The sequence below is a fragment of the Aythya ferina genome (genome assembly GCF_964211825.1).
Source record: "Aythya ferina genome assembly, chromosome: Z".
Classification (NCBI taxonomy): Eukaryota; Metazoa; Chordata; class Aves; order Anseriformes; family Anatidae; genus Aythya; species Aythya ferina.
Genome location: NC_140299.1, coordinates 78,378,682 through 78,401,294, shown reverse-complemented (window position 1 = coordinate 78,401,294; position 22,613 = coordinate 78,378,682). Strand labels below are relative to the sequence as shown.

Sequence of the window (22,613 nt, the reverse complement as noted above, 5' to 3'; positions counted from 1 at the left end):
CCCTGGTGCAGCTTTGTGCCATTCCTGTGCATTCTGTCACTGCTACGCACATTGTTCACAGTGGCACACAGGTAAAGCAGGTCTGCCAAGTACGTAAATGCCTCTTTTGTTGAGATCTGCAAATAAGAAATTTGTCTGGTTTCAACTAGGAGTTTCTATTGTGTACCATTTTGACCTTGACTCAAGAGCAGATTAGGAAAAGTTTAATATGTGGATAGAGAAAAACAAGTTTGTGGGGCTAACTCAGCTCTCGGTTCACTCTATTGGTCACCATAAATCACTTAGAATTTGTCCCTTTGTGTTTATAAAACTGGAATTATGCTATAGTTACTGTAAAGTTTGTACCTGTTCCTTTCTTGCAGGTATAGGTTAGGTGATAATTGCATGGAACATCATTCCATTGCCCATTCTCATGCCATATTATAACAACACAGTCTTCTCCAGCAGAAAAGAAACTGTCTGGCTGGTTTGGTCGCCAGTTCTCATATTGCTGCAGAAAAGAGAAGCACACCCATTATTTCCAGTGTTGGAATATATTTACATTTCATTTTACAGAACACAAAATATTACCGTTGATGATGAGCAACCTCAATTGTTGGGTTCAGGCAGTTAAGCACAAACTACACAAAACTAGATTTACAATATCTTCCCACTCTATTAACAGACAAAAAGTATTTTGATGCTACATTTTACTTACTGTAGACTAGTATCAGGTGAGTAAAACAAGTTGACACAATTCAGTTCAAGGACTATCTCAACAAAAATGTGTTGGATCACACTCTACCTTACATAGGCTGAAAGCACAAAGCCAGGAAATGCAATGAATAAGCTACTACCCCTACTAGTCCATGTCTACTAAATGACAAACCACAGGCTGCATTCTCAAATTCAAATTATTTATTCTTCATTAATGAAGCCATGCAATAGGATGACTTTCAGAATTTTGTGTGAAATAAGTAAAGGTGTCAGAAAGTGGCCCCAGATCACTGCAGATTGATATTGCCATTAAAAAGGCTTAGGTGGCAGACTGAGAGTATAGAGCAGCTTGAGAAATTATGATTCAAATTCTGCCTTCTGCAGAGAAATTACCACCACAGACATCTGGATCACATACATATGAGTGAAAATGGAAACTGGCACAGTAGTTTTAGAAGTAAAAATCTGATTGTCAGTATGTAACAACAAGTTTCAAATGGCAGAAAAATAGCTTTAGCATTAAATATATATATATAATATATATATATATATATAAATATATATATATATATATAATAATATATATATATATATATTATTTTTTTTTTCTTCCTGGCACTGCACCTGGAACATACAATTGACATGTTGATTTGGGCAGACTCTGCTTTTTAGGTTCGAAGCTGTCAATTTGCAGGTTTGCACTTAATTTAACCAAACAGCTCTGCACCTCCCAGCTCAGCACCTGCCCCTATCAAGAGGGACAGCAGGAAACCAGCAGGAAAACAAAGGGATTATCATACAGATAGATAATCTATCCAATGTCTTTCATAGGGGACATATGCACTACTGTCCTTGAAGTTAGCAGTGGTGGGATACTGTTTACTCCACTTCTTGTTTCATCTTGATCCCAACTGAAGCTCAGTAACTTGAGATTTCCTTAATGTTATGCAAAGAAAAGCTAGAGGAAATATGGGAAACTATTCTTAGCAATTTTCTTTGTGATTCCTGTTGTGTCACTCCAAGAATTTGATGGTGGCTAAAAATAGATATCTAAAAGAACAGGAATTCACATAAATGCCAGGCTTTAATTGGCAGATAGTCCCTTGTATGGTCAAAATGACAGAGTTCCTACAATGCTTACATCTTTCTGTCTAGAGTTGGCCCACATAAATGTCATAAAAGTTTAGCTTTCTATTTGCTTAGCTTTATGAAATAACCACTATTCATTGCCTGTGTAAAACCATTTTAGTAATACAGTTTACATACTCTATGCAAGTAGTATTTACCTTACAAGGAATCAAGCTATGAACAATAACAACAACAACAACAACAACAACAAAAGAGTTAAATGCATATTTTCCTGTTATGTGTCCATCACTGGTTTTAATTATCCAAGCAATTTAACAATCATGATTTAAATAAATTTGTTCTGCACTGAATCTGTTACCTCTAGCAATTCATAAAACATCTTCCTACTTTTGTGGGACCTGCTTAACTTCACCTCTATGCTTTAGTATCTCATAGTCCTAAACTGCAACACATTCTAACTTCCTTACTGATGTCCAGAATTCAAAAACTCACATCAACTGAGAAATGAAGAGTATAACCTTTTGTAAGCATGGTAGTAAAATACCATATACATGTGTCAAATGGGATCTGTTGTGTGTGGGCCTCCTGCAACACCTGGTACAAAAAAATAACCAACAAAATTAACTAAAGAAAATTCTGCATATACCTCCTGATATCTCCTGGGCCGGTGAGGACAATGGGAGGTAAGGCGTGTGCCCATGCACAGTGTGTATTTTTGTAATTTGGAGTGCTCCCTTTTGCAAAAGGATATGTCGGAAGTGCTGCCTCGCCTCAGGTCTAGTGACTTGGCACAGCCAAGCTGGTGAAGGGTCTGGGAATGTGCCGAGGCCATGTGAGATGCCTATTGCTGGCTAAGGCAGGGTGCACACACACGCCAAGGGCTTAGGTTTACCTGTGTTATGGCCCCACGCACTCGTCTCAGTCACCCCTCACATCTCACCACCTGCCCTACTGAAAGGTAGCATCTGCTCCTTTGAGAATATGCCAAGACATAGGGACACAAGGAAAAAGCTGTGAAAACAGCCAGGTTAATGGTAGAAAAGTTTGGTTAGTGACGCCCTGACAGCAAAGCCTCGCGGCTCTGTCTTGTGGAACTGCAGCTGCAGAGAGCTGCATGCTTCTGCAGGGGTCAGTGTGTGGGAACTGGGATGCTTCATGGCAACTGGGGGCGTGTGAGCTGAAGGTGCTCAGCAACTTGCCAGCTCCCACCCGAGCCCAAAATTTGTCTGCTTTGTTGGCAGGGCTGCAGCATAATGGCAAGGGATTATATCTGGGCTGTGTGGTTTACTCAAGAATGTCTGATATCCTCCAGCATGACATGCTGTTACCTCATATCTAATATCATCATTGCATGAGTTTATTTTGGCTGAATACCTCTGATTTCATTTGGTTTCAGTGCCAGAATTGCTTAGCAGAGGAAGTTCCAGACCGCTGAATTGCTTTCTTAGGTCCCCACCCAGCTCCTCTGTAGTTTTTCAGATCCTTATTTAGCCCCTGATAACATGATAATGATACAAAAAGATTCTCACAGTTTGAGTTGAATAAGTTGTTACAAAAATAAACTAATAATTTGCTTTCTTCTTACAGATGACATTTTTGCATGACCATGAGCTTGACTCTGTTTTCCACTTAAACTACTGTAAACCAGGGGTGACTGCACTATGTCCAGTAAAACTACATCAGCAGAAACGTAATGGGAAAGAACCAAATCCCATGTTACATACTGCATTGTACTCTTTGTTTTCAGAGATATTCCTTACAATCTCTCTACAAAGTCTGTGAAATGTACAGATACCCCTCCTCTTGCAAAAAGAAGTATCCTAAACAATTCATAAATCTCCTGTTGGAAAACACCACTCAAAATAATCTAAATAAGATGCCATTCTTTAAGTGGCTACTTCATTTAAGTTCTTTGTATTTCAATGCAATTACTGTCTTGTAGAACAGTTATATTGTACAAAGAAAAAAGAAAAAAAGAAAAAAAAAGAAAACAAAACCCAATATTTTAATTTCATTCCTTGGCAACATCTACCATTTGGGTTTGTTCGTTTTTTAAGATCATGTCCAAAACAGATTAGCTATGTTCACAGAGGAGCCAAAGCCCACTTGTATCATTCCAGCCACCCTGCTACTACCTTCTGTCTTCAGGGAAACTGATGCTGTCTCAGCACACCAGCAAAGCCACGCTAAGCAGTGCTGTGTTGGAGTTGATAAAGTCCAAGGCATCCTTTTACCAACAGTCATGCTTCAATCAGCACCATTAGCACTAGTTTTAGCTGTATCATTCATAAGGTATGATTTAGGGTCCTGAAAACCTAAAGAGATTCAAATGCTAAGTTCATACATGGAAGAAAGACCATGAAAAGAAGAAAGGTACTCAGCAGAAATAATTATATTGACCTAAATATTTTTACTGCCCTGGCTAATGTCAAAGCAATTAAAATGAAAAGCACTTCCAGGACATGTAAGGACATGTAAGCTTATAGTGAGCTTCACAGAAGGTCTAGCCCTTTACCTCCAGCTGTGAAGCATGTCTTGCTGGGGAGGCTGCAGGACGCTGACACTGCTGTGCCAGGCTCTTGGCAAAGCCCTCAGCATCCATGAAGGCAGGACACTTGCTTCGTGTTATCAAAAAAAATCTGTGTTTTGGTGTGACCAGAAAACAGCAGGAACTGGCCTTGGCAACAACATTTTGATATCTGTACATGCATTTGGTCCTTTGGAAACCACACACTGTTGTGTCTTGCCATCATTTCATGCCAAAAACAGGAGCTCCCACTGCACTCTTTTTGCCTTTTAGGAAATCTTTCTTGTACAGTCTTTTGGCGAAACTGAAACCCATGCTAACACATTGGACTTAGTTGTTCTAGTTTACTTTGCTGAAAAGTACTGAAAACTTCCCCGTAGAAAGAGGGCAGAAGGTCCATGGGCTGGAGCCACAGTGAGGCAGGGGACCAGCTCCTCAGGCTTCCCACATGGCAGCAGACAACACATGGCTGACTGATTGGCAACTGATAGCCTGGGGAACAGTGGCTATATATTTTCTTGCCTCATGGGAGGACCTTGGATCTGATGATTACAAAAGTCCATGAAGATGTTTTTATAATAAAAGTTCAATTTATTTATTTATTCCCTCCCCCCCCCCCCCCCCTCCCTCCCCCCCATATCAGACTGAATTAAATCACAGCCTTAATCTGCCAGTTAGGTGGCAGGATGACAGTCCACCAATTAAATCCAAGAAAACCAGGATTACAGCAAGAGCTGTAAAGTGGCTGATTTTATTAGCTGGTCACTATTTTTGTCATTCAGATGGCTGGTAATTAAACAGAATAAGCAGAGCCTTCCTGTCACAAACAAGATCCTGCCTTGTGGGAGATTTGTTATTTAAATTTTCAGATAACCAGCCTTACTTGAGGGACTCATTTCCTTTTTAACGAGTAATCCATTCAGCTCTTTCAGATGTTTGCCCTGTCAAGGTGAATCCAGGAGTGAGCAGTATCTCAGCTTTGAGACATGCACTTAGACATTTCAGCAGTTCCTTTATCTCCAAAAGGCACACCAAGTGGCTGAGATCAATAGCATGGGCTTTGCATTCCAGAATAGTCAACAAACACCATGTTTAACCAAGCACAGCTACTGATGCAAACAAAATGTTACTGCTTGACCTCGTTATTGTGCAAAGGCTAATGATCTTTTCTACAAAACTAAAGCTAGGAAACAGTTTACTTGGAATACATGTCTTATTTATATTTGTAGGGTTAATGGCTTTCCTGCAGGGAAAGTAAAGCATGTTTTCAGCATGTCCAAATGAGTTTAAAGTATAAACCTTTCTTGGCACTTTTTGGGACTTATAATTTCCAATAGTATTTTTATTCTATTTCTTTCTGTCTGCTTCCCCCTCTGATTGCTTCTCAATTCAAGATTAATGTAGCAAATAAAATAAAACAAACAATCAAACAAACAAACTCAAGAACAAAAACAAACAAACAAACAAAAAAACGTAAAGCTGCAGGGACTTGGTGACATGATGCTCTCTGTGCCATGTCATCTTAAAATGAAGCACTATTTCCTGTCTCAGATTTTGTCACTAAATTAGTGTAAGACACCACTGCAAAACTTTTTGGCTGCTATCCTCATTTTTTCCCATAATTCTGCTATGGAACAGGAATACTTTTTTTTTTTTTTTTTTTTTTTTTTTTTTTTTTTTTTTCTTCACAATAGCATGCATTTCTTAAAAAAAAAAAAAAAAGCCTTTTCAGGGAAATCTAGTGAACAAGTCCAGCACTGGGGAAGTTCTCTTATAGCTTGATTGCTTAACTAAAAACTACATCTCTCTTTTAGAGATGTAATAACTTGTTATTGCCCATGGTTTTAGGTTGGCTGAACCACCACAAGATAGATCAGCACAGGGGTAGAATGAGAATAAAGATCAGCTCAGAATGTTTGTGGCTTATGCTGTTAGACAGCACTGAAACTGTTACTTGAGACACTCATGGGAAGTTTGAAAGGGATTGCATTTCTTTTTGGTAGAAATAAAATCAAACAGATCGCTGAGAAGATTTGGCAATGAATAAAATACTTACATTAACTTCACCTAGTATTTAAATACATTTATATACTGAGAAAGACAAGAAACTACCTTACAGCATAGGCTCTGTTTCACTTAATTTCACCCCAAAGATCTGCAAAAGATCTTCTGTTTAATTTTATGAATGGGAGTAGTTTGACAGAATTTACCAAAAGTATTTGTGAGATTAAAAACTCCAGTCACTGAATGCTTAAGCACATGCCTTGCATTAAAGACATGGGTGGTACCCAAACTCCATAGGGTAGATCCCATGCATACTTTAGGCGCATGCTAAAATAAAAGCTAAATGTATTGGCAAATCTTTGCTGGGAGAAATTTGAGTCAATTGGAAGACAACTGCTATGTCTAAACTTGACTATGGGTACAAAAAATATCACATGCCACAATCCCAATATTCTTAATACAGAGATCACAGTAGAATGACTTCCCTCAAGCCTCTAATTTGTGTTTTTTGTTCATGGGATTTGGGAAAGAGGCAGGATTTGGATTGGGCAGGCACCCAAAATTGGCTCCCCATTGCAGTCACACAGGGAGAAAGAAGGAGCTTTGAACTAGAAATGAAATAAGTAAAAATCATCAGCTGATGTAGCTGAAATAAAAATCAGTATCTTTTTTTTTTTTTTGGGGGGGGGGGGGGGTTATCTAGGAGACGACTATCTTTTTGACTTTTTTTTTAAACAGAACCTCAAGGTAACAAACTTTCCACTCAAAGCACAAAGTGGCAGGTATGTCAAGAAATTCCCACTAGATGGCAGTGTCTACTCACTACTGAGCCCTGAAGCAAACTAAGTAGCTCCGAGATCACAATTCTTCAGAAAAGATCTCTCTCTTATAAACGGCTTAAAAGCTGACTGAAGTCAATGGACAGCACCCCGATGACTTTGACCTGTTTGATCTGCTCTGCACCAAGTCCTCTTAGGGTAGTGACTTTTATCATGGTTCACACACTCTAGAGTTCAATTTTCTGGGTATATTGTGTGTGTTAGATATCCAGAAGTTCCCTTAGGATGGAGAATGAAAAATGAATGCCACAGGGAGCTGGTTAAATTCTCTTGTTATTGGGCAGGTGTCTTGCCGTGGAAGATAAGTGTGGTGCAAATTGTGTAGGGTGTGACTTTTTGTGCACAGCTTACAGAAGAGTCAGTGGAAAATGAAAATCCTCCACTTTGTCATTTATTTCAACAGTTATTGCAGGTTTGAAGCTGTCCAAGAGCTTTAGCCCAGGGCCAGCTGTAATGAGGCTCTGAAGAAACTGCTGGCCCCCTTGGTAAAAATAAGACAAAAAAAAACGCTTTGTACAAGAGGCCCTTCCTTCAGCCTACAACAGGCTGAACTAAAAACATAACTGTCATTAATAATGTTATATACTTCTCCCCCAGTTAAATGCAGGTCAAATGAGCATCTTAAAAAGAGTCTGTAATGACTGACTGCAGCACAAAATCAAAACATTTGGTAGATTTAAAATCTCCTTCTGCAGGGATCCTGTGGGACATTGGCACAATGAGCTTTTTGTTTGCAGCTGACTACAGTATTTTTTAGTTTGTTTGCTTTATTTAACCCTCGGAGACAGGCTACCTCCCTACAAAACCCAGTGCCTTTTGAAGGGCTTTGTGTTCAATAACGTTACTCTTTATGCAAGGGGTGCAGTTTTAGATTTGCTCAGGTCAGACCATTCTGATTCACTGACCAATAAAGTGGGGAAAAGAGAGGGCTTTGTTTTCTCCAGGATTAAACTTGGGTTTGGTTTTACTGTGTTTTTTATGCAGCTACCTAGGACTGACAACCGGAGGGCCAGCACTGCGAACACACAGCGTAAAGCTGCTGTGCTGAAGGGAAGAAAAACTAACGTAGAGTCTCTGGACAGTTTTAAAAGTGGCAATATGCCCCATTACTCTCCTAGCTGGCAGTACTCTCCCAGTGACAGACAATCTGGCCACAGACACTAGCCAGCTCCTTATTACGGCACTAATCTTATGTAATGGGAGTGAGCTTACTGCCCTACAAAGCACTAATTATCAACAGCATTTTCCGAAGGATATGAATAACTCCCCTTGTGAGACAGAGGCCCAAGGCACAACCCCAAGTAGCTATATGCGCTTAATCCATAACATGAATAGCTCCAAAGGACTCCTTTACCGCCGTGCCTGCTCACAAGGGCCCTTAACAGAGAAACGCCAGCAGCCCAAACACAATGGAGAAGCTGCCAAAAGCAACACCAGATTTCTTCTATTTGGATGGGTGTGCTTTACAGCTGTAAAAGTTAGTATTCACAGAGCTAAGTGAATTATTTAAATTCAATTTCCCTAAGATACCTTCAAATGTTGCATTGTATTCACAGTGTCTTTGATCAAGCCAATTATTAAATGTTTCCAATGACAGTGTAAATTTTGTTATTTTGTAGTTTGTATTACATCAAATTTAAGATATACAAGGACCTAAGTAGGAATGGACTTCTTTTTATATAGTTGTATAGAAGTATAGAAGTTGTATAGAAGTACAGACTTCTTTTTATATAGTTGTATTACTATTTGGGCTTTGTTTTTTTCTCCTGTACCACTGTGATTTTACCAAACTTATTTGAGTTTTTTTCAAGAATTTTATAAGTGAAATGAAGACTCTCTATGAATCATTGTAAAAGAGTTATTCACTATTCCATAAAAGCAAGAGAAAAATCTACAGAAAAGTGCAAGAATAATTTTGATTCTGTATTATTATTTGTAAACAAGCTCTTATTTGTAGCTGTTTTGATTCCCTTGTAAAATATCAAGCTGAGGAAAACTAATGCTTTCCCATACTAAGTATCAATGGGACAGCCCCACAACCACACTGTAATAGAAGGAAAGCAAATTAAAAAAAAAAAAAAAAAAGCTTTTAAAAATGTTGTATTATTTCCTTCTGCCTTTTCCGTCTGTCAGTGCAGTGAAATGCATATACCTCAAATGTGCTGAGCAGAAATTTGCCTGATTTTGAGGACACAATGAATAATGAAGCTCTAGGAGTGCTGGGGTGCTGTGAGCACTCTGAGCTCACTTCAGTGCCTTTGTTTTTGAGATTAACCTTCTGGAAATTAGGGTCTAGGTGGATGAGTCAAAATTTGCAGGCTACAAATCCCCTGCCTCTGGCCCACATGATCTTGTGTGTGGCTGATGCTACAGGTCCAGGCATGTGGCAGTGCCTTATAGCTCTCACCACAGTGAGAGGTGAACTTGCTCCACAAGCCTGGGTCTCAGTTTCCTGAAAGAACATTTTCTTTTTGTGTTGCACTCACACAGCTGCAATCAGCTCTTTTCCCTTGATAGGAAATGGGAACACTGGAAACACTGCCTAAGTGTTTTTCATGTGGCCCATCAGCTCCAGAAGACAAATCCAACTCTCCCAACCACCGGAAATGCCGGAAAGCTCTTTCTTTTCCAAAAGAAAAGAAGCAAGAACACGTTGTAGATGAGAAAAAAAATTGCTTCTTGCCATACAGCTACAGTACAACAAATCAGAACAAATTGGATTCGTGCAGGTGGCCAGCAATACTTTCCAGTGTTAGTGAAATTACATCTCATTTTGGTTTACATATTGGACTAGGTGCCCTAAGCTTAGCCAAGGAGCTCCAGAGCTTTTGCCCTGACCATATGCAAGAAGCTCCCACTTTGTCTTCAAAGGGAATTTGCAATAAACAAACAAACAAAACAAACAAGCAAAACAAACAAGCAAACAAACAAAAAAAAAGGGGGGGGGGGGGGAGGACAAATATAATGTCTGGCCAATAAAAATGTATATAATGAAATACCAGTTTCATGGAAAGCAATCTGTTTATGTGAAAGTAGTACCTGGACTGCCAGCTGAACTTTAGGGCACCAAAGGTGTGACCTAACTACTTTAATCACGTTATTTTGCAGTTTTCAAGATCAATACATTTTTGGAATACAGGGAGTACAGCATGATGAAAAGGTAATGCTTAGCGGGAAGTGCTTAAACTATCTAGACTGCCCAATATGCTGCACAAGGTTATGACATTTTGCCTGAAAAGCAGGAAACTACTGAGAAGGTTTACCTTGAGAACTACTGTACTACTAAGACCTAAAACTTGTCAAAATCCCCTAAAAGCACACAGATAACTATTCATCAGACAGTTCAGTGAGGTAGATCTAAAGGTCTCCTTACACACTGTTTGCAGGAACAGAATCTCACAATAATACGATTTAAAACTGTACATGTTTCTACTTAAAGATAAATGTTCCTTGTCCTAAGAGTTTGTGTTAAAGAAAACATTTTGAAGTCTTCAGCATTTAATGTTGAACATATATTCAAACATAGTCAATCTACAATACAGGCATGGAAAAATGTCATGTGGATCAAAAAATAAAAAAGAAAAAGTGTTTTGAGCATTGTTACTTGTTTTCTCACTGAATTTGATTGTACCTGTTTTGTTATTCAAGAAACAAACATTTTCTTTGGGTATCTCTGAGAATTAGACCATTTCTTCCAAAAGTTGGTTATTGGCTTTATTTTTGCAAGTCACATAAATTCCGGTTGGTATATGAAAAATAAACACAAGGAGAAATGGACTCTTTTGACTGCTGATTTTTTTGACAGTCACTGTTTTCTACGGGGGATCACCAAGAATGTCAAGATACCAAAACTGATTGACAATAGACAGTCCACTATTAGGCACCTAAATAATTGCCCCTTTTTTCAAAATAAGAATATAAGTGTGAATCTGCCTGGCATAATCTAGGCTCAGTTTAGGCTTCCCAGTTAGAACCCTAATTTTATATGCTCAATTTTTAAAAGTCTTGGTCATATTCTCCCTACACAACCTTAAGAAATCTCCTGTCCCACTGAAGTGGCATGATCTGATCTCACAGAAAACCTAAAGGCCCTTGCATATTTGACTGGCAAAACTGATATCCATTGGTTGGTCAGGGAGGGGAAATTTCCACAACTGCATCTGAGATTCTAACCCTTCTCACATTACCAGAACAATAACAAAGATGAATTCATCACCTTCTCCAGCCCCACCACTGCAGCTTTTTAACACTTATCTCACATGAACAGACAAGAAGGCTCTGCAGAAAAAAAAAAAATAATAAGAAGAAAAAAACAAAAACAAAAACACGGCAAAACAAAACAAAACTGTATTTTGGGAGCATATGGAAGTGAGGCAGCACATGATTTATGTCATTGCTGCATATGACCATGAAGCCCACAAAAAATAGCTGAGCTGGACATGTGTATTCAAGAGCACACTGTAACTGGAAACAAAGTACAGTGCACTTGAATGTATGTTTGTTGTTTTTCACTAAGGAACTCATGCAGGTGCTTTTGTTTGACTATCATATTTAATGGTGGCTGGCATTTAGTTTCAGTTTAAAAATTCTGGAAAAACACTTGGCTTGGTTTTGAGCTGAAAATGCTAAAAAGAGGACTGATTTTCTTCTATCAGACTCATTGGTTGAAATACCTTTTAGGTGCAAATAAAATAATAACAATAAAGAAAAAAGTCACCTGATCCTTTTTCCAGAAACTGCTAATAAAAGACATGCCAACACCTGGCAAAAGAGTTCTTTTCAACATACTAACTATTTGAGTTTTGGTCTTCTTATGTCCATGGAAAATGTGTACCAGAGTAATCCAGACCTTATCCCATATTGTCCAAAGGTAAAGCCTGTGGTTCAGGGATTTCTGATTCCAGTTCTAGGTTTGTGTCTCCTTTTATTTGTTTGGTTCAGGAAAACAAACAAACAAACAAACAAAAAACTCATGTGAAAGAGAAGTCGCAACTCTTATGTGTAAACACTGGTTATCACAGCTATTAATCTGCGCAGTACTAAGTTAGCTGCAGCACTGGGACAATAATTTCATCCATGATGTGTCTTGCTGCTGCTGCTATTCATTTGTTTTTTCTTTTAAATCTACTGAGCATCACAACCCTTTTTAACCCAAAAACTTATGAAATATTATAAGTATGATTTTCAGATTAAACCAAGCTGTTGTCAGAAAACTATCAAGATAAAGATAAATGAATATATATCACTTCTATATGCACTGTCCACCTGAAAGTTGGTGTGGCTTTTCTGATGTTGATAGTGTCTCCAGCTTATCAGGGGGATCCCCAGCAGACATGAAGAATTTTCTACTACACCAGAATTGTTGAATAGAATTCTAGACAGACAATAATCTCTTGGAGAGGAGCTGGGCAACAAAGACAAAAAAAGCTGATGCACCCTGATATGTAGAACACCAGAAGGCTGTTTAAATTTTGATATGCGCAACAGCTGTCTCTCTACTCATAAATTTATTTTAGAGCCTGAGGATGTATGAAATAATGCTTATTTTCATTATTGTAAATTATATTGATTCATTTAACACTATCATAACTGCTTTTCATCTGCAAATGCATAAATGATGTACATTTTTCAACTACATGGTATTCAAATTCATTGGAACTTAAGGACACCATCAAGGAACTACATTTTATGCTTACAGTTGATTTTTTCATTATTTCTATTTATTACCTGAGGTGTAATGAATCACCACCACTAGAGGATAGTGTCATCAAAGTTAAACCATCCTCAGAGAGTGCCTGTTTCAGACAGTGAGGTGCAAGATGCCACATAAGAAACAGAGAATGAAATAATCCAGAATGAGTGAAGCTCAAGGCCATGACCCATCTTGTGCTCCCAAAAATACACGAGAGGCAAGAGAAAGTGATGAAAAGAAACTCCTTTACTTACATCCTGCGAGACTATGTAGCTCCAAGCACAAATGGGTACAAACATGATTTAAGTCGTTTTCACCAAAGAATAACCAAGCAGTCAATTGGGCAACAAACATTTTCATCTTCCTTCCTTTTCTCCCCATTCTGTCACCTCCTACACATGTTTCCCAAGAAATGGCTCATTTATAAGTTATTTTAAAGGACTTTGTGGCTATTTATATAAAAATGTAATAAGTAAAGCTTGCTTTGATCCAGGTGTCTCTCTACATAAGCTGTAGTCACATAGTATGCAGCAATGATCACTGTGTGCATGTGTGAGCATGTGCACATCTGTGTCCTGTAGTCCAGATGCTTTCTCCTCTAAGAATTCACAACTGGGGGTGGGGGGAAATAATAATCATAACTGCTTTTTTATATATATAGTGCTATTCAGTGGGTGTTAAACAGCAATAAATCACCTGTCCCTTCTACAGAAGTGTCTGTTTTGAATTGGAGATACTGTATCAAGCAACTATTTGATTTAGGTCTGCTAAAGGTGGACAGGGAGTGTTTTCCCTCTCCTTCTGCTGACTTTCCTTCCTTCATGTTTTAAGGCATCAGGAGGTATCAACAGCAACTTAAAACTTTATGGACAGATTATTGGTTGCAGGCCTCCTGAACCACCTAAGAATGACTGCTTCAACATCCTAGCCATCAGACTGCCACACCAACTAAAACAGCTCCCCAGAAGACCTGAAAGGCTTCTTCATGCACTCAAAAAGACAAGGGCTCATATGCAGTATCTTCATCTGAAAAAATGCATTCTGCTCTATATATGTAAGGAATCTTCTTAGAGATGAAAAACAAAACCGTCTGCAGCAGTGACCCCTAAGTAATAGTCTCAGACTTTCTGAGCTTTTCTCTTTGGAAACATTAGGAGATCCCACATATAAAATAATAAGAACTAAAATTAAGATTTTAGAACTACATCACAAATGGAAATTATCCTGAAACAAGACAGTATCCTGGCTGTTTGCTTGGATGCATATTTAGTGACTGCATGTTTTCATGCAGCTTCCCTCAGTTCTGATGGGAAATTGATAAGACAGAGCAAAAAGAAAGGAGTGGATGATTTAATTTCAGAGGCATCTTACCAGTGGGCTACCATCAGTCCAGCGGAAGTCACGCTCAAACATTTTGTCATTGAGGCCAATCCACTGGTAGTCATGCCCAATACCTAATGGGAAAGGAAACAGAAGGATATTTTTATTAACTTTCCCATAAATGGGAGAGATTTCATCAAAGAAAAGAAAAAGAATTTGCATAGAATGAATCAGACATCCTGTTCTTAAGATTCTTCTACTCCCTGTGCAAACAACTATTTACAGGCTGTTTTTCAGCATTTTTATTTTAATTTGGATGTCTATAAAAATGGAGATTCTTATCTAACTGTTTTAAACAATCATGCCTATTACTGACTGCATCCCCCCCAAAGAAAACAGATGAGTTTCCTATCTGGGCACACATCAGAAAAAAAGAAAAAAAAAAAAAAGAAAAAAAAAAAAGAAAAAAAAAAAAGAAAAGAAAAAGAAAAAAAAAAAAGAAAAAAAAAAAAAAAGAGAAAGAAAGAGAGAGAGAGAGAAAGAGAGAAAAAGAGAGAGAAAGAGAGAAAGAAAGAGAGAAAGAGAGAGAAAAAGAAAGGAAAAAAAAAAGACAAATATTTTAATTTACAGTATTTTTTCAAGTTTTGTCTAGGCTGTGACTGAGGTCAAGATTTTGCAGCATTAACTCATAGGAGCTATTCTTTTATACATGCCTACTAACATGATGGCCTGGCCATTTTTGCCATGTGAACAAAAGATCTAAAGCTACCAGAAAAAAAGTTTAATTAATTTTCTATATCAAAACCATAGGACTAGTTCACTTTCCCCCAAAATGAAACATTTTCTATGTAACAAGTCATAACTTAATAGAGATTAAGGATCTTGCACTTAAAGACAAAGTGACAACCAAGAAAACAAAGTGCATCTTTACATCTCTATATTCTAAAAGTATATTTTAACATGGAGATGTAAAAGTTTAGTGAACGGCCAATATGATCCTCTCTCTGAATCCTCAGTGCCTGTGCTTGCTTAGAGAGATGACAACAGTACGTACGGTTCACAAAGATCTGCTCCTCGTGGGACAAGATGCTCGTCAGGTGGGCTCCCTGCAGACGGCATTCCCTTTCAGCTGTGTCCCATGTGCGCCGGTGGGCAAAGTATTTGTAGCACTGTCCTTGGAACTTGTGCCAGCCGTAATCACAGGTCTCCGTGTCTGTGACAAATAAACAAACCGTGTTTCTGATAATGGGCATGGAACATGGACATGTTTCACATGGATGGACTCTGTAGAACAAAAGGTTTAAGAAGATGCCCAAAACTCGTTAAGTATCTTGAGTTTTAATTACATTTTCATGTTGTTCTGTTTACCCAGTTTTGGTGTAAACTGCAAGTATATTATTTATGTAAGCAGTATAACTGTACTTGGCAGCTTTGTGATCTTCTACTGTTTAAATTATGCTGTACCCAGACAATCTCATAGGGATATTTTTACTCCATCACTCAGGGTGAATGAAATGACTTTATGTTAGAGTGTCATTAGTCTACATTTCATCTAAATTTTCTGAGTCTGTAATCAGGGATTAAATTTTTCACTTATAAGGGGGAGTAGTTCTTTGAATGACTGCACTGAATTACCTTGGTTTGAAAGAAACTGATAACGGAAAATAATCGTGTAGGAATGTGCTTGTTATTGTTCAGTCCAGACACAAAGCTGCAGTATTATCCTTCTGAATTTACCCCTCCAAATCCTCCTCCAAAACCCATCTTCCATGATAAACTATAATTTAATAAACTCTAGGCATCAGTTTCTAAAGAAGGCTACAAAGCTGAAATACAATGTAATGAAATGCACATTGTCTGTGCTTGTACAAGGGATTGTGCTGATAAGAATACATAATAGACAGAAGTTCGTATCAGCCAGTATTTCTTTTCAACTAAAAAGATATAGAGATATAAATGTGAGCCTTGGAAGAGTAACAATCTGTGGATTTGACGTTAATTATTTCATCAAGGTTAGGCAGCTGCAAAGAGAATAGATGGCAAGAAGCAAGGTTCTCATCCCAAGTCTCTTTCTGCACCAGCGCTGTAGAAATGAATCATAGGCAAAAATCAGTGTTAGTAAGATGGACAATAACGAATATGATGCCTGAGTGTGCCTGAGCTGTGCTCAATGACAAGAACCTGTCATTAAGAAATGAGAGTTTTGGGGAGGAATGGGAAAAACAAACAAACAAACAAACAAACAAAAACTACAGAAAACTCAGACTGTTTTGATTTACTGTGTATGAAATGGCACCATAAAGGACACTTCAGCACAAGGTTGTGGCATGTTCTGACTACAGCTGGTTCCAGCAATCTCAGCACATGCTGAGACCCTGACGGGCCTCTGTTGCAGGGTCCTAAAGAACAGAAACAAAAGCTTGGCTTTTTTTTTTTTTTTTTTTTTCCCCCTACAAACAAGAATTTGCCACTTCCCACAAGATTTTGTGTCAATGCCAAAACAAAACTTTGTCTCAAAGGAACCATCTTGCCTTTCCAGAAGTATATGTACTTTCTGGGTGTGAATTAGATCATGTATTTTCAATAAATAAATATATCTAATAGTTAATAAGATGCTCTGGCCTAAGAGGCTCTCTTTACGTTAGTAAAGGGAAATGCCAAACATAGAATATGCCAATGACATATGACTGCAAATTCCTTAACTATGATATTTTTCAGGTCAGAGCAGCTACCAGCTGAGAGGCAGTTCTGGAAAATAAATAATTCATAACACAAGGCTGATTCTTAACTCAGAGCAGAGAGATGCCATTCACATATCCTGAAGCATGGAAGTGTCAATTTTTTTGGAAGTCTGGTTGCTTTTTAAAATCTCCTAAGATAAAATAATAGACTTCACATATATATGAATAGATATGTGCAAACATATCACTTCAGAGGCTTACCAGAATTTCTCTGTCAGCTCCTGGCAACATTAATAACACAGCAGTTATTTTCTTAGGAGTCTAGTATCAAAATCCTTTTTTAAAAGTTGTCAGTACAGACATAAATGTACTGAATATGATGGCATAATGAGTTTACACTGGTCGTCTCTCTTCTATTTTCAACAAGTTAAGCTGCAGAAAACTGCTTGTGCTTTGAGTAATCCCAGCTATGAAAAAAATGACTTTAATTTATACTAGCAGCTTGTTAGTTTTTGATGTTTTCCCTCTTTGCATTCTGTACGAGGTGCAGGCTGCTGATACAGCTTTAATCTCTGGGACCTAGGCCATTTTAAAGTTTAGTCTGCCTTTGGCTCCCTTGAACATTTGTTTAACCACACAATGCTGACTAACAGTGATGTGTCCTCTGAAAAGGCACTTAAGTTTTTATTATTCATCTTGTTCAGGGACCACCTTGTCCCACAGGAAAGAAGTCAGATAATAACAAGCAGTATTGCATGCTGAGAACATCATAGCTGGAGAGCAGATCCAGGCTATGCTAAGTTAGCTTTGCCTGCCTCTGCAGGGAGGGGCTCCAGGACTTGAAAGAAGGTCTGATGAAGGGCTGAATGGGAAGCAAAGCAGCTTGAAAATAGCAAAGCCCAATGACTGGGTCCAAAGAATGAGATGTAATGGCCCGAGTATGAACTGTCAGCACCAGAATTCTTCCTCATAAGGCAGAGGATGCAAAACTGCAACATATGTACTCAGAGTTGATATGCACGCACCCATGGTGCACATACAACTCTTCCCTCCTATCCAAAACAACACGGACTTTTTTTTTCTTTTTTTTTTTTCCAAGAGGAAAATATTAAATAACTTCTTCAGCACTTGTTTGTAGACCAAAACTACCAAAGAAAAGAAGATAGGGCTGAAGTCTGTAAAATAAATAGGATTTTTAAAAGAGGAAGGGAGAATTTATTTTTTTGAAAGGAAAGAGTCAAAGGAAGAGTGAAAAAGTAAGAAAGGGAGAATCATGAGGCCAGAGGACAACAAATGTGAACCAGGCAAATAAAAATGTGGGGACTGATTCAACTCTGTTGCAGAGAACTGAAAGAAATGCTGATTTACCCTGACTTTGTGTGTGCGCAAGGACATATATACATGCATATACTTTTATACACACACATATATATACAGACACACACATGTATTAATGCATACATATCTTAATGCATTAATACAAATGAAAGAGAGACACAAAGGTAAAGGTAAGTGCTCCATATGGATATAGGTTTTTAATGCCTTTTAATGCCTTTCTTGAACCAGTAAAATCTAATTGCAGGTGGCTGTAAACTTTCTGACTGAATCACCTGTGAGAACAGAGTAGGTGTGAGGACTTACGGAATACAATACTCCATGTTCACTGTAGACTTATCCTGGGAGGTAGTCACAGCTTTCTGTAACCTTATTCCAGAATGTGACAGAAAGACTGAAAACACTACGTGCCATATTTATATTGTCTGACTAAGTTTTAAGATTTATTACAACTTACAGGCTTTTTCAGTGATGTGTGCAAGGAGTTGACTTACACAACTTCTGTTCTTTATAACTGCAATTGTGTATGTGTAACAACTCTAGACTGCATTCAAAAAAAAGAAGAAAAAAAAATTCACTTTAGATTTAATACATAAGCAGGTACTGCTTTTTCAACAGCTGCAATATGCTGCTGACAGTAGGGCCCTTGTCTTTAAATACATTTCATACGAGGCTTAAAGCAAACAAAGACAGAACAAGAGGTGCTAGAACGTAAGGAGAGTCCTGCTCAGCTGTGGATTTTATCCGTGACTGTCTGTCTTCAGGTAATGAACAAACGCCTGAGGCCCATTAGCCCACACATCTTGAGGAGGAACCAAATCTCTGGTAAATATTCAAAACAGTCCTTCCTCAGCTGAAAGACATCAGCTAGAGACCATCTGTTTTCAGAAAGCATCCTTGCACTTAGCCCTTCTCAAACACTTCCATTCCAAGCTACCAAGCTCTGGGAACAAAGTGAATCAAATGAGATAGAAGCCATCACAAGCATTTAAACAAAGAACTTGGGATATAAAAATAAAATAAAATAAAATAAAATAAAATAAAATAAAATAAAATAAAATAAAATAAAATAAAATAAAATAAAATAAAATAAAATAATAAAATAAAATAGGTTTCGCATGACAAAAAGAAAAAAAAAGTTTTGTTTTCAGAACCTGGAAGTCAGAGCAGCCATCTATGTTATGCCAGGGAGGCATGTCTATTAACAAACGTGTACCAGCTTAGCACACAGGCCCACGCATGCAGCTGCATTTGGTAAGCTGGCTTGGTGAGGTGTGTCTGTAGGGATCCTGCAGTGGAGAAAGCTAGACTTTGAGTTTAAAAGGCAAACACCACTCCTTGAAAGCAGGTAGACAACTGTTAGGATAGCAAGGGGAGGGAACCGGGGGGGGTGGGGGGGTGGGGGAGGAGGTAGGGGGGAAAGAAAAGGGCCAACCAGCCATGGAAGGAAAATGGAGACAGAAAGATGTGCTCATCTACCCAGCTCTGACCTCACTCAATGGGATGCTGAAAGCTCTCCAAAGGGCTTTCCACAGAGGCATGCCAATGAAATGACCACTGGATCTCCTGGGATAAGACTCATACCAAGGCCTGCAGTCACCTTTCCAAAAACCTTTTCTGGGTATTTCAGCATATAAGAAGTGACATGCAAATGTCACTAAGTGGCAAGCATCTGTGCTTTGAAAAGATACACGTGATGGGCAAAAGAGGGTATTTTCTAACAGAGGTCCTCTGCTCCCCTTTGATCTAGTCTGAATCAGAAGCAATGCTGGCTTGCTCACCTACCAATCTAGTTTAGAAAGGAAACACCCTTGGTTGCTCTATTTCTAACATTAGACAACTTTAGCTCTCTTTAGGAAGAAGTTCCCGGGCTCAGATTGTCTGCTGAACTGCTTCCACCTGGCAAGAAAAATGTCTGTCAGGGAGCCAATTACAGCTCAGTGATTCTCAGAATTGATTTACTTCACCCTAGGTTAGATCACCCTGAAGGCTTCTTGACTCCCACCACCTGTTGGAGCTTCCTGACATGCAGCCACACTGTCCCCATGTCACATCTCCTCTTAACTCTAATACTATGCTAGATGTCAGCCAAAGATCTCTTATTCTATAAAAGTCTCACGGGGACATTTTGGTAAAATTCTGAACTCTACTTTTTTTTTTTTTTTTTCCACACCAGTGTCTTGAGACTGGAGTGTAGTGAAATTGTCTGCTATGTTCTGAGTTTCATTTTCAGTGGCAACATGCATTCACTGCTTCCATTCACTTCCATAATATTTTGAAAACTCAGCAACATGTCTAAAAAAGCCCTTCAACTTTTTTTCTTTTTTTTTTTTTTTTTTTCTGAGGCTCTCTAAAATAAATAGTATATACTGGAGGAAAAAAAAAAAAAAAGAGAGAGAAGGTAATGAAATATAATCTTGGTGTGCTCAACTCCACCTTTCCTGTGGCACTGAGGTACACGTTCTGTCGTTCTGGCTGGTCTTTAAATCTAGTGAGGTCAGGACTGGTGCCTTGAAATAAAGCCTGCTTGCGAGACAACTGTGTCTGAGTTGCCAACACAATTTTATTTTGTCTGGTGGAGTGGAAATTTGGCACTAACACTTTTACCAAGTCCCAAACCACTGCAGGACTTTAAGTGGAGGAAATTTAAATTCCAAAGCTGAGTGAACAGGGCTCTGGTTCTGATTGACAAACTAGGAAATGTTCCCATTAACCACCTAAAATGCACTCTCAGGTTGGTCATAAAAAGCAGCTTAAAGCTACCACAGTACTCAGAGCCACTCACTGCTACGGATTTGCTGAAATGACAGGGAGGAGGAGGGGAGTGAGAACATTTATTTCTTTTGTTGTGAAAACACTGTCAACTTGTAATTTTGGAGAGCAGATTCAGAAACTCCTTTCAAATCACAAGGCTGGGCAAACTACTGAAAAAAATAAACAGTGAAAAATGCTGGAGCCAGTCAGCTTTGAGAGGGTTCTACTCTAACAAACAAACCTCTATAGGTTGAGCTGGAAGAGTTTTCAAACTGCCTTTCACTCATTAAAGGTGAAAAACAAACCTGAAAATAGGCAGTATTCATTAAACAAATCCAAAGGTCCAGTTCATTCACCTGTAAATGAAACCACTCAGCTGAAGAAAAAGAGAAAGAAGGATATTTTTATAAGCTTTAGAAAGTACGCTTTAAAGTACCCTTTCTTTTTTTTTTTTTCCATGGAAACGCCTTCATTAATTTTAGTGACAGAACAGATTTTGCTACCCTTTCCCCCCTCCTACAAGCACATATTAAGTAAGCATCTTGCAGAGTAAATATTTCTATTAAATACAGCAGGATTTCTTGCAGACACTGCAAATAACAGTTACAGGAACCTGGATGTTTAATCTAGTTTCAATTGCCTGGTTTAGAAGATCTTTTAAAACATCCCTGTAATTGTGATCCTGCACCTACTTGCCCTAAAACAGAGCAAAGCAACCTAGAATAGTGTGGGATGATGATGTCAAGGTTATGGTGCCCTGTGAAAGGACATATAATCTGGCATATTCAGTAGACTATTTCTACTTTCCAGTGACACCTGTTGGAAGAGATGTGTTCTGATGTGTCTTTCGCACTGTATAGATTTTTTAAAGAGAGATGCTCAGTCCAACAGTAACTCTTTCCACTCATTATCCCATAAGTATCACTAGTGATGAAAGGACCTGGTTATGTGTCTTCGTAGTAGTCTGCAAGGCAATATGAACAGGCTTTGTTTGCCTTGGTGCCACCTGAAAGCTGTATGGCTGTAGTTACTCTGACACGGAGACTGCCTGATATATCTGTTAATATTCAGTACGGCAATAGTATGAGTTTTGGTCAGTTTAGCATGTGGCTAGTGTTTGCTCTCATTCAACTGCAAAGATGGTGCAGATGCAACCTTAAACAAAAACTCCTGAGCCACAAATCATTGAAGTCTACCATACTCAAATTTTATTGAGACTAAAAATTGTAATGTCTTCTCGTCACTAGCTACTTGCCACAGTTTTTAAGAGTTTCTTCAATCCCCCCTCTTCTAGAGGAGGCTTTGCTTAGCTACTCCAGAAGAGTACTGAAATGAAAGCAGATAGGTATATAAAGTTGGAAGAGTCTTAGCTGGCTGGTGGTATGATTCTTCTCTCAAAAAGAAGTTTTTAGGTTCCTTCACTGATTGGAAAAACAAACAAGTAATCAAAACCACAAAAAGACAAAACAAAACAGGTACACCCCGCTGCTCATGATGAAGAGTAACTCTGTGATGTAACGATGCAAAAGAACAAGAGGGGAAAGGAAGAAAGGATAAACTTCATGGTCTAACAAAATAAATGTACATAAGCATGAATTCAGGTTCTTTTACTCAAGTTAGACCTGAAAGAGTTAATCGTATTTTCATGGCTACATGTCTGTGACCTAGGTCACCCT

General features: G+C 38.4%; 1 protein-coding gene across 2 annotated transcripts in view; it reads right to left on the bottom strand.

The window, feature by feature from the left end:
* Positions 1-22,613, bottom strand: part of VCAN (versican) — a 112,822-nt gene that overhangs the window by 4,880 nt on the left and 85,329 nt on the right. For both annotated transcript variants that reach the window (XM_084504966.1, XM_084504967.1), the window contains 3 exons: positions 15,222-15,380; positions 14,219-14,301; positions 346-490 (listed from right to left, as the gene is read on the bottom strand). In XM_084504966.1, coding sequence (XP_084361092.1) covers positions 346-490; positions 14,219-14,301; positions 15,222-15,380 — 387 coding nt within the window. The remainder of the gene's footprint in view (positions 1-345; positions 491-14,218; positions 14,302-15,221; positions 15,381-22,613) is intronic.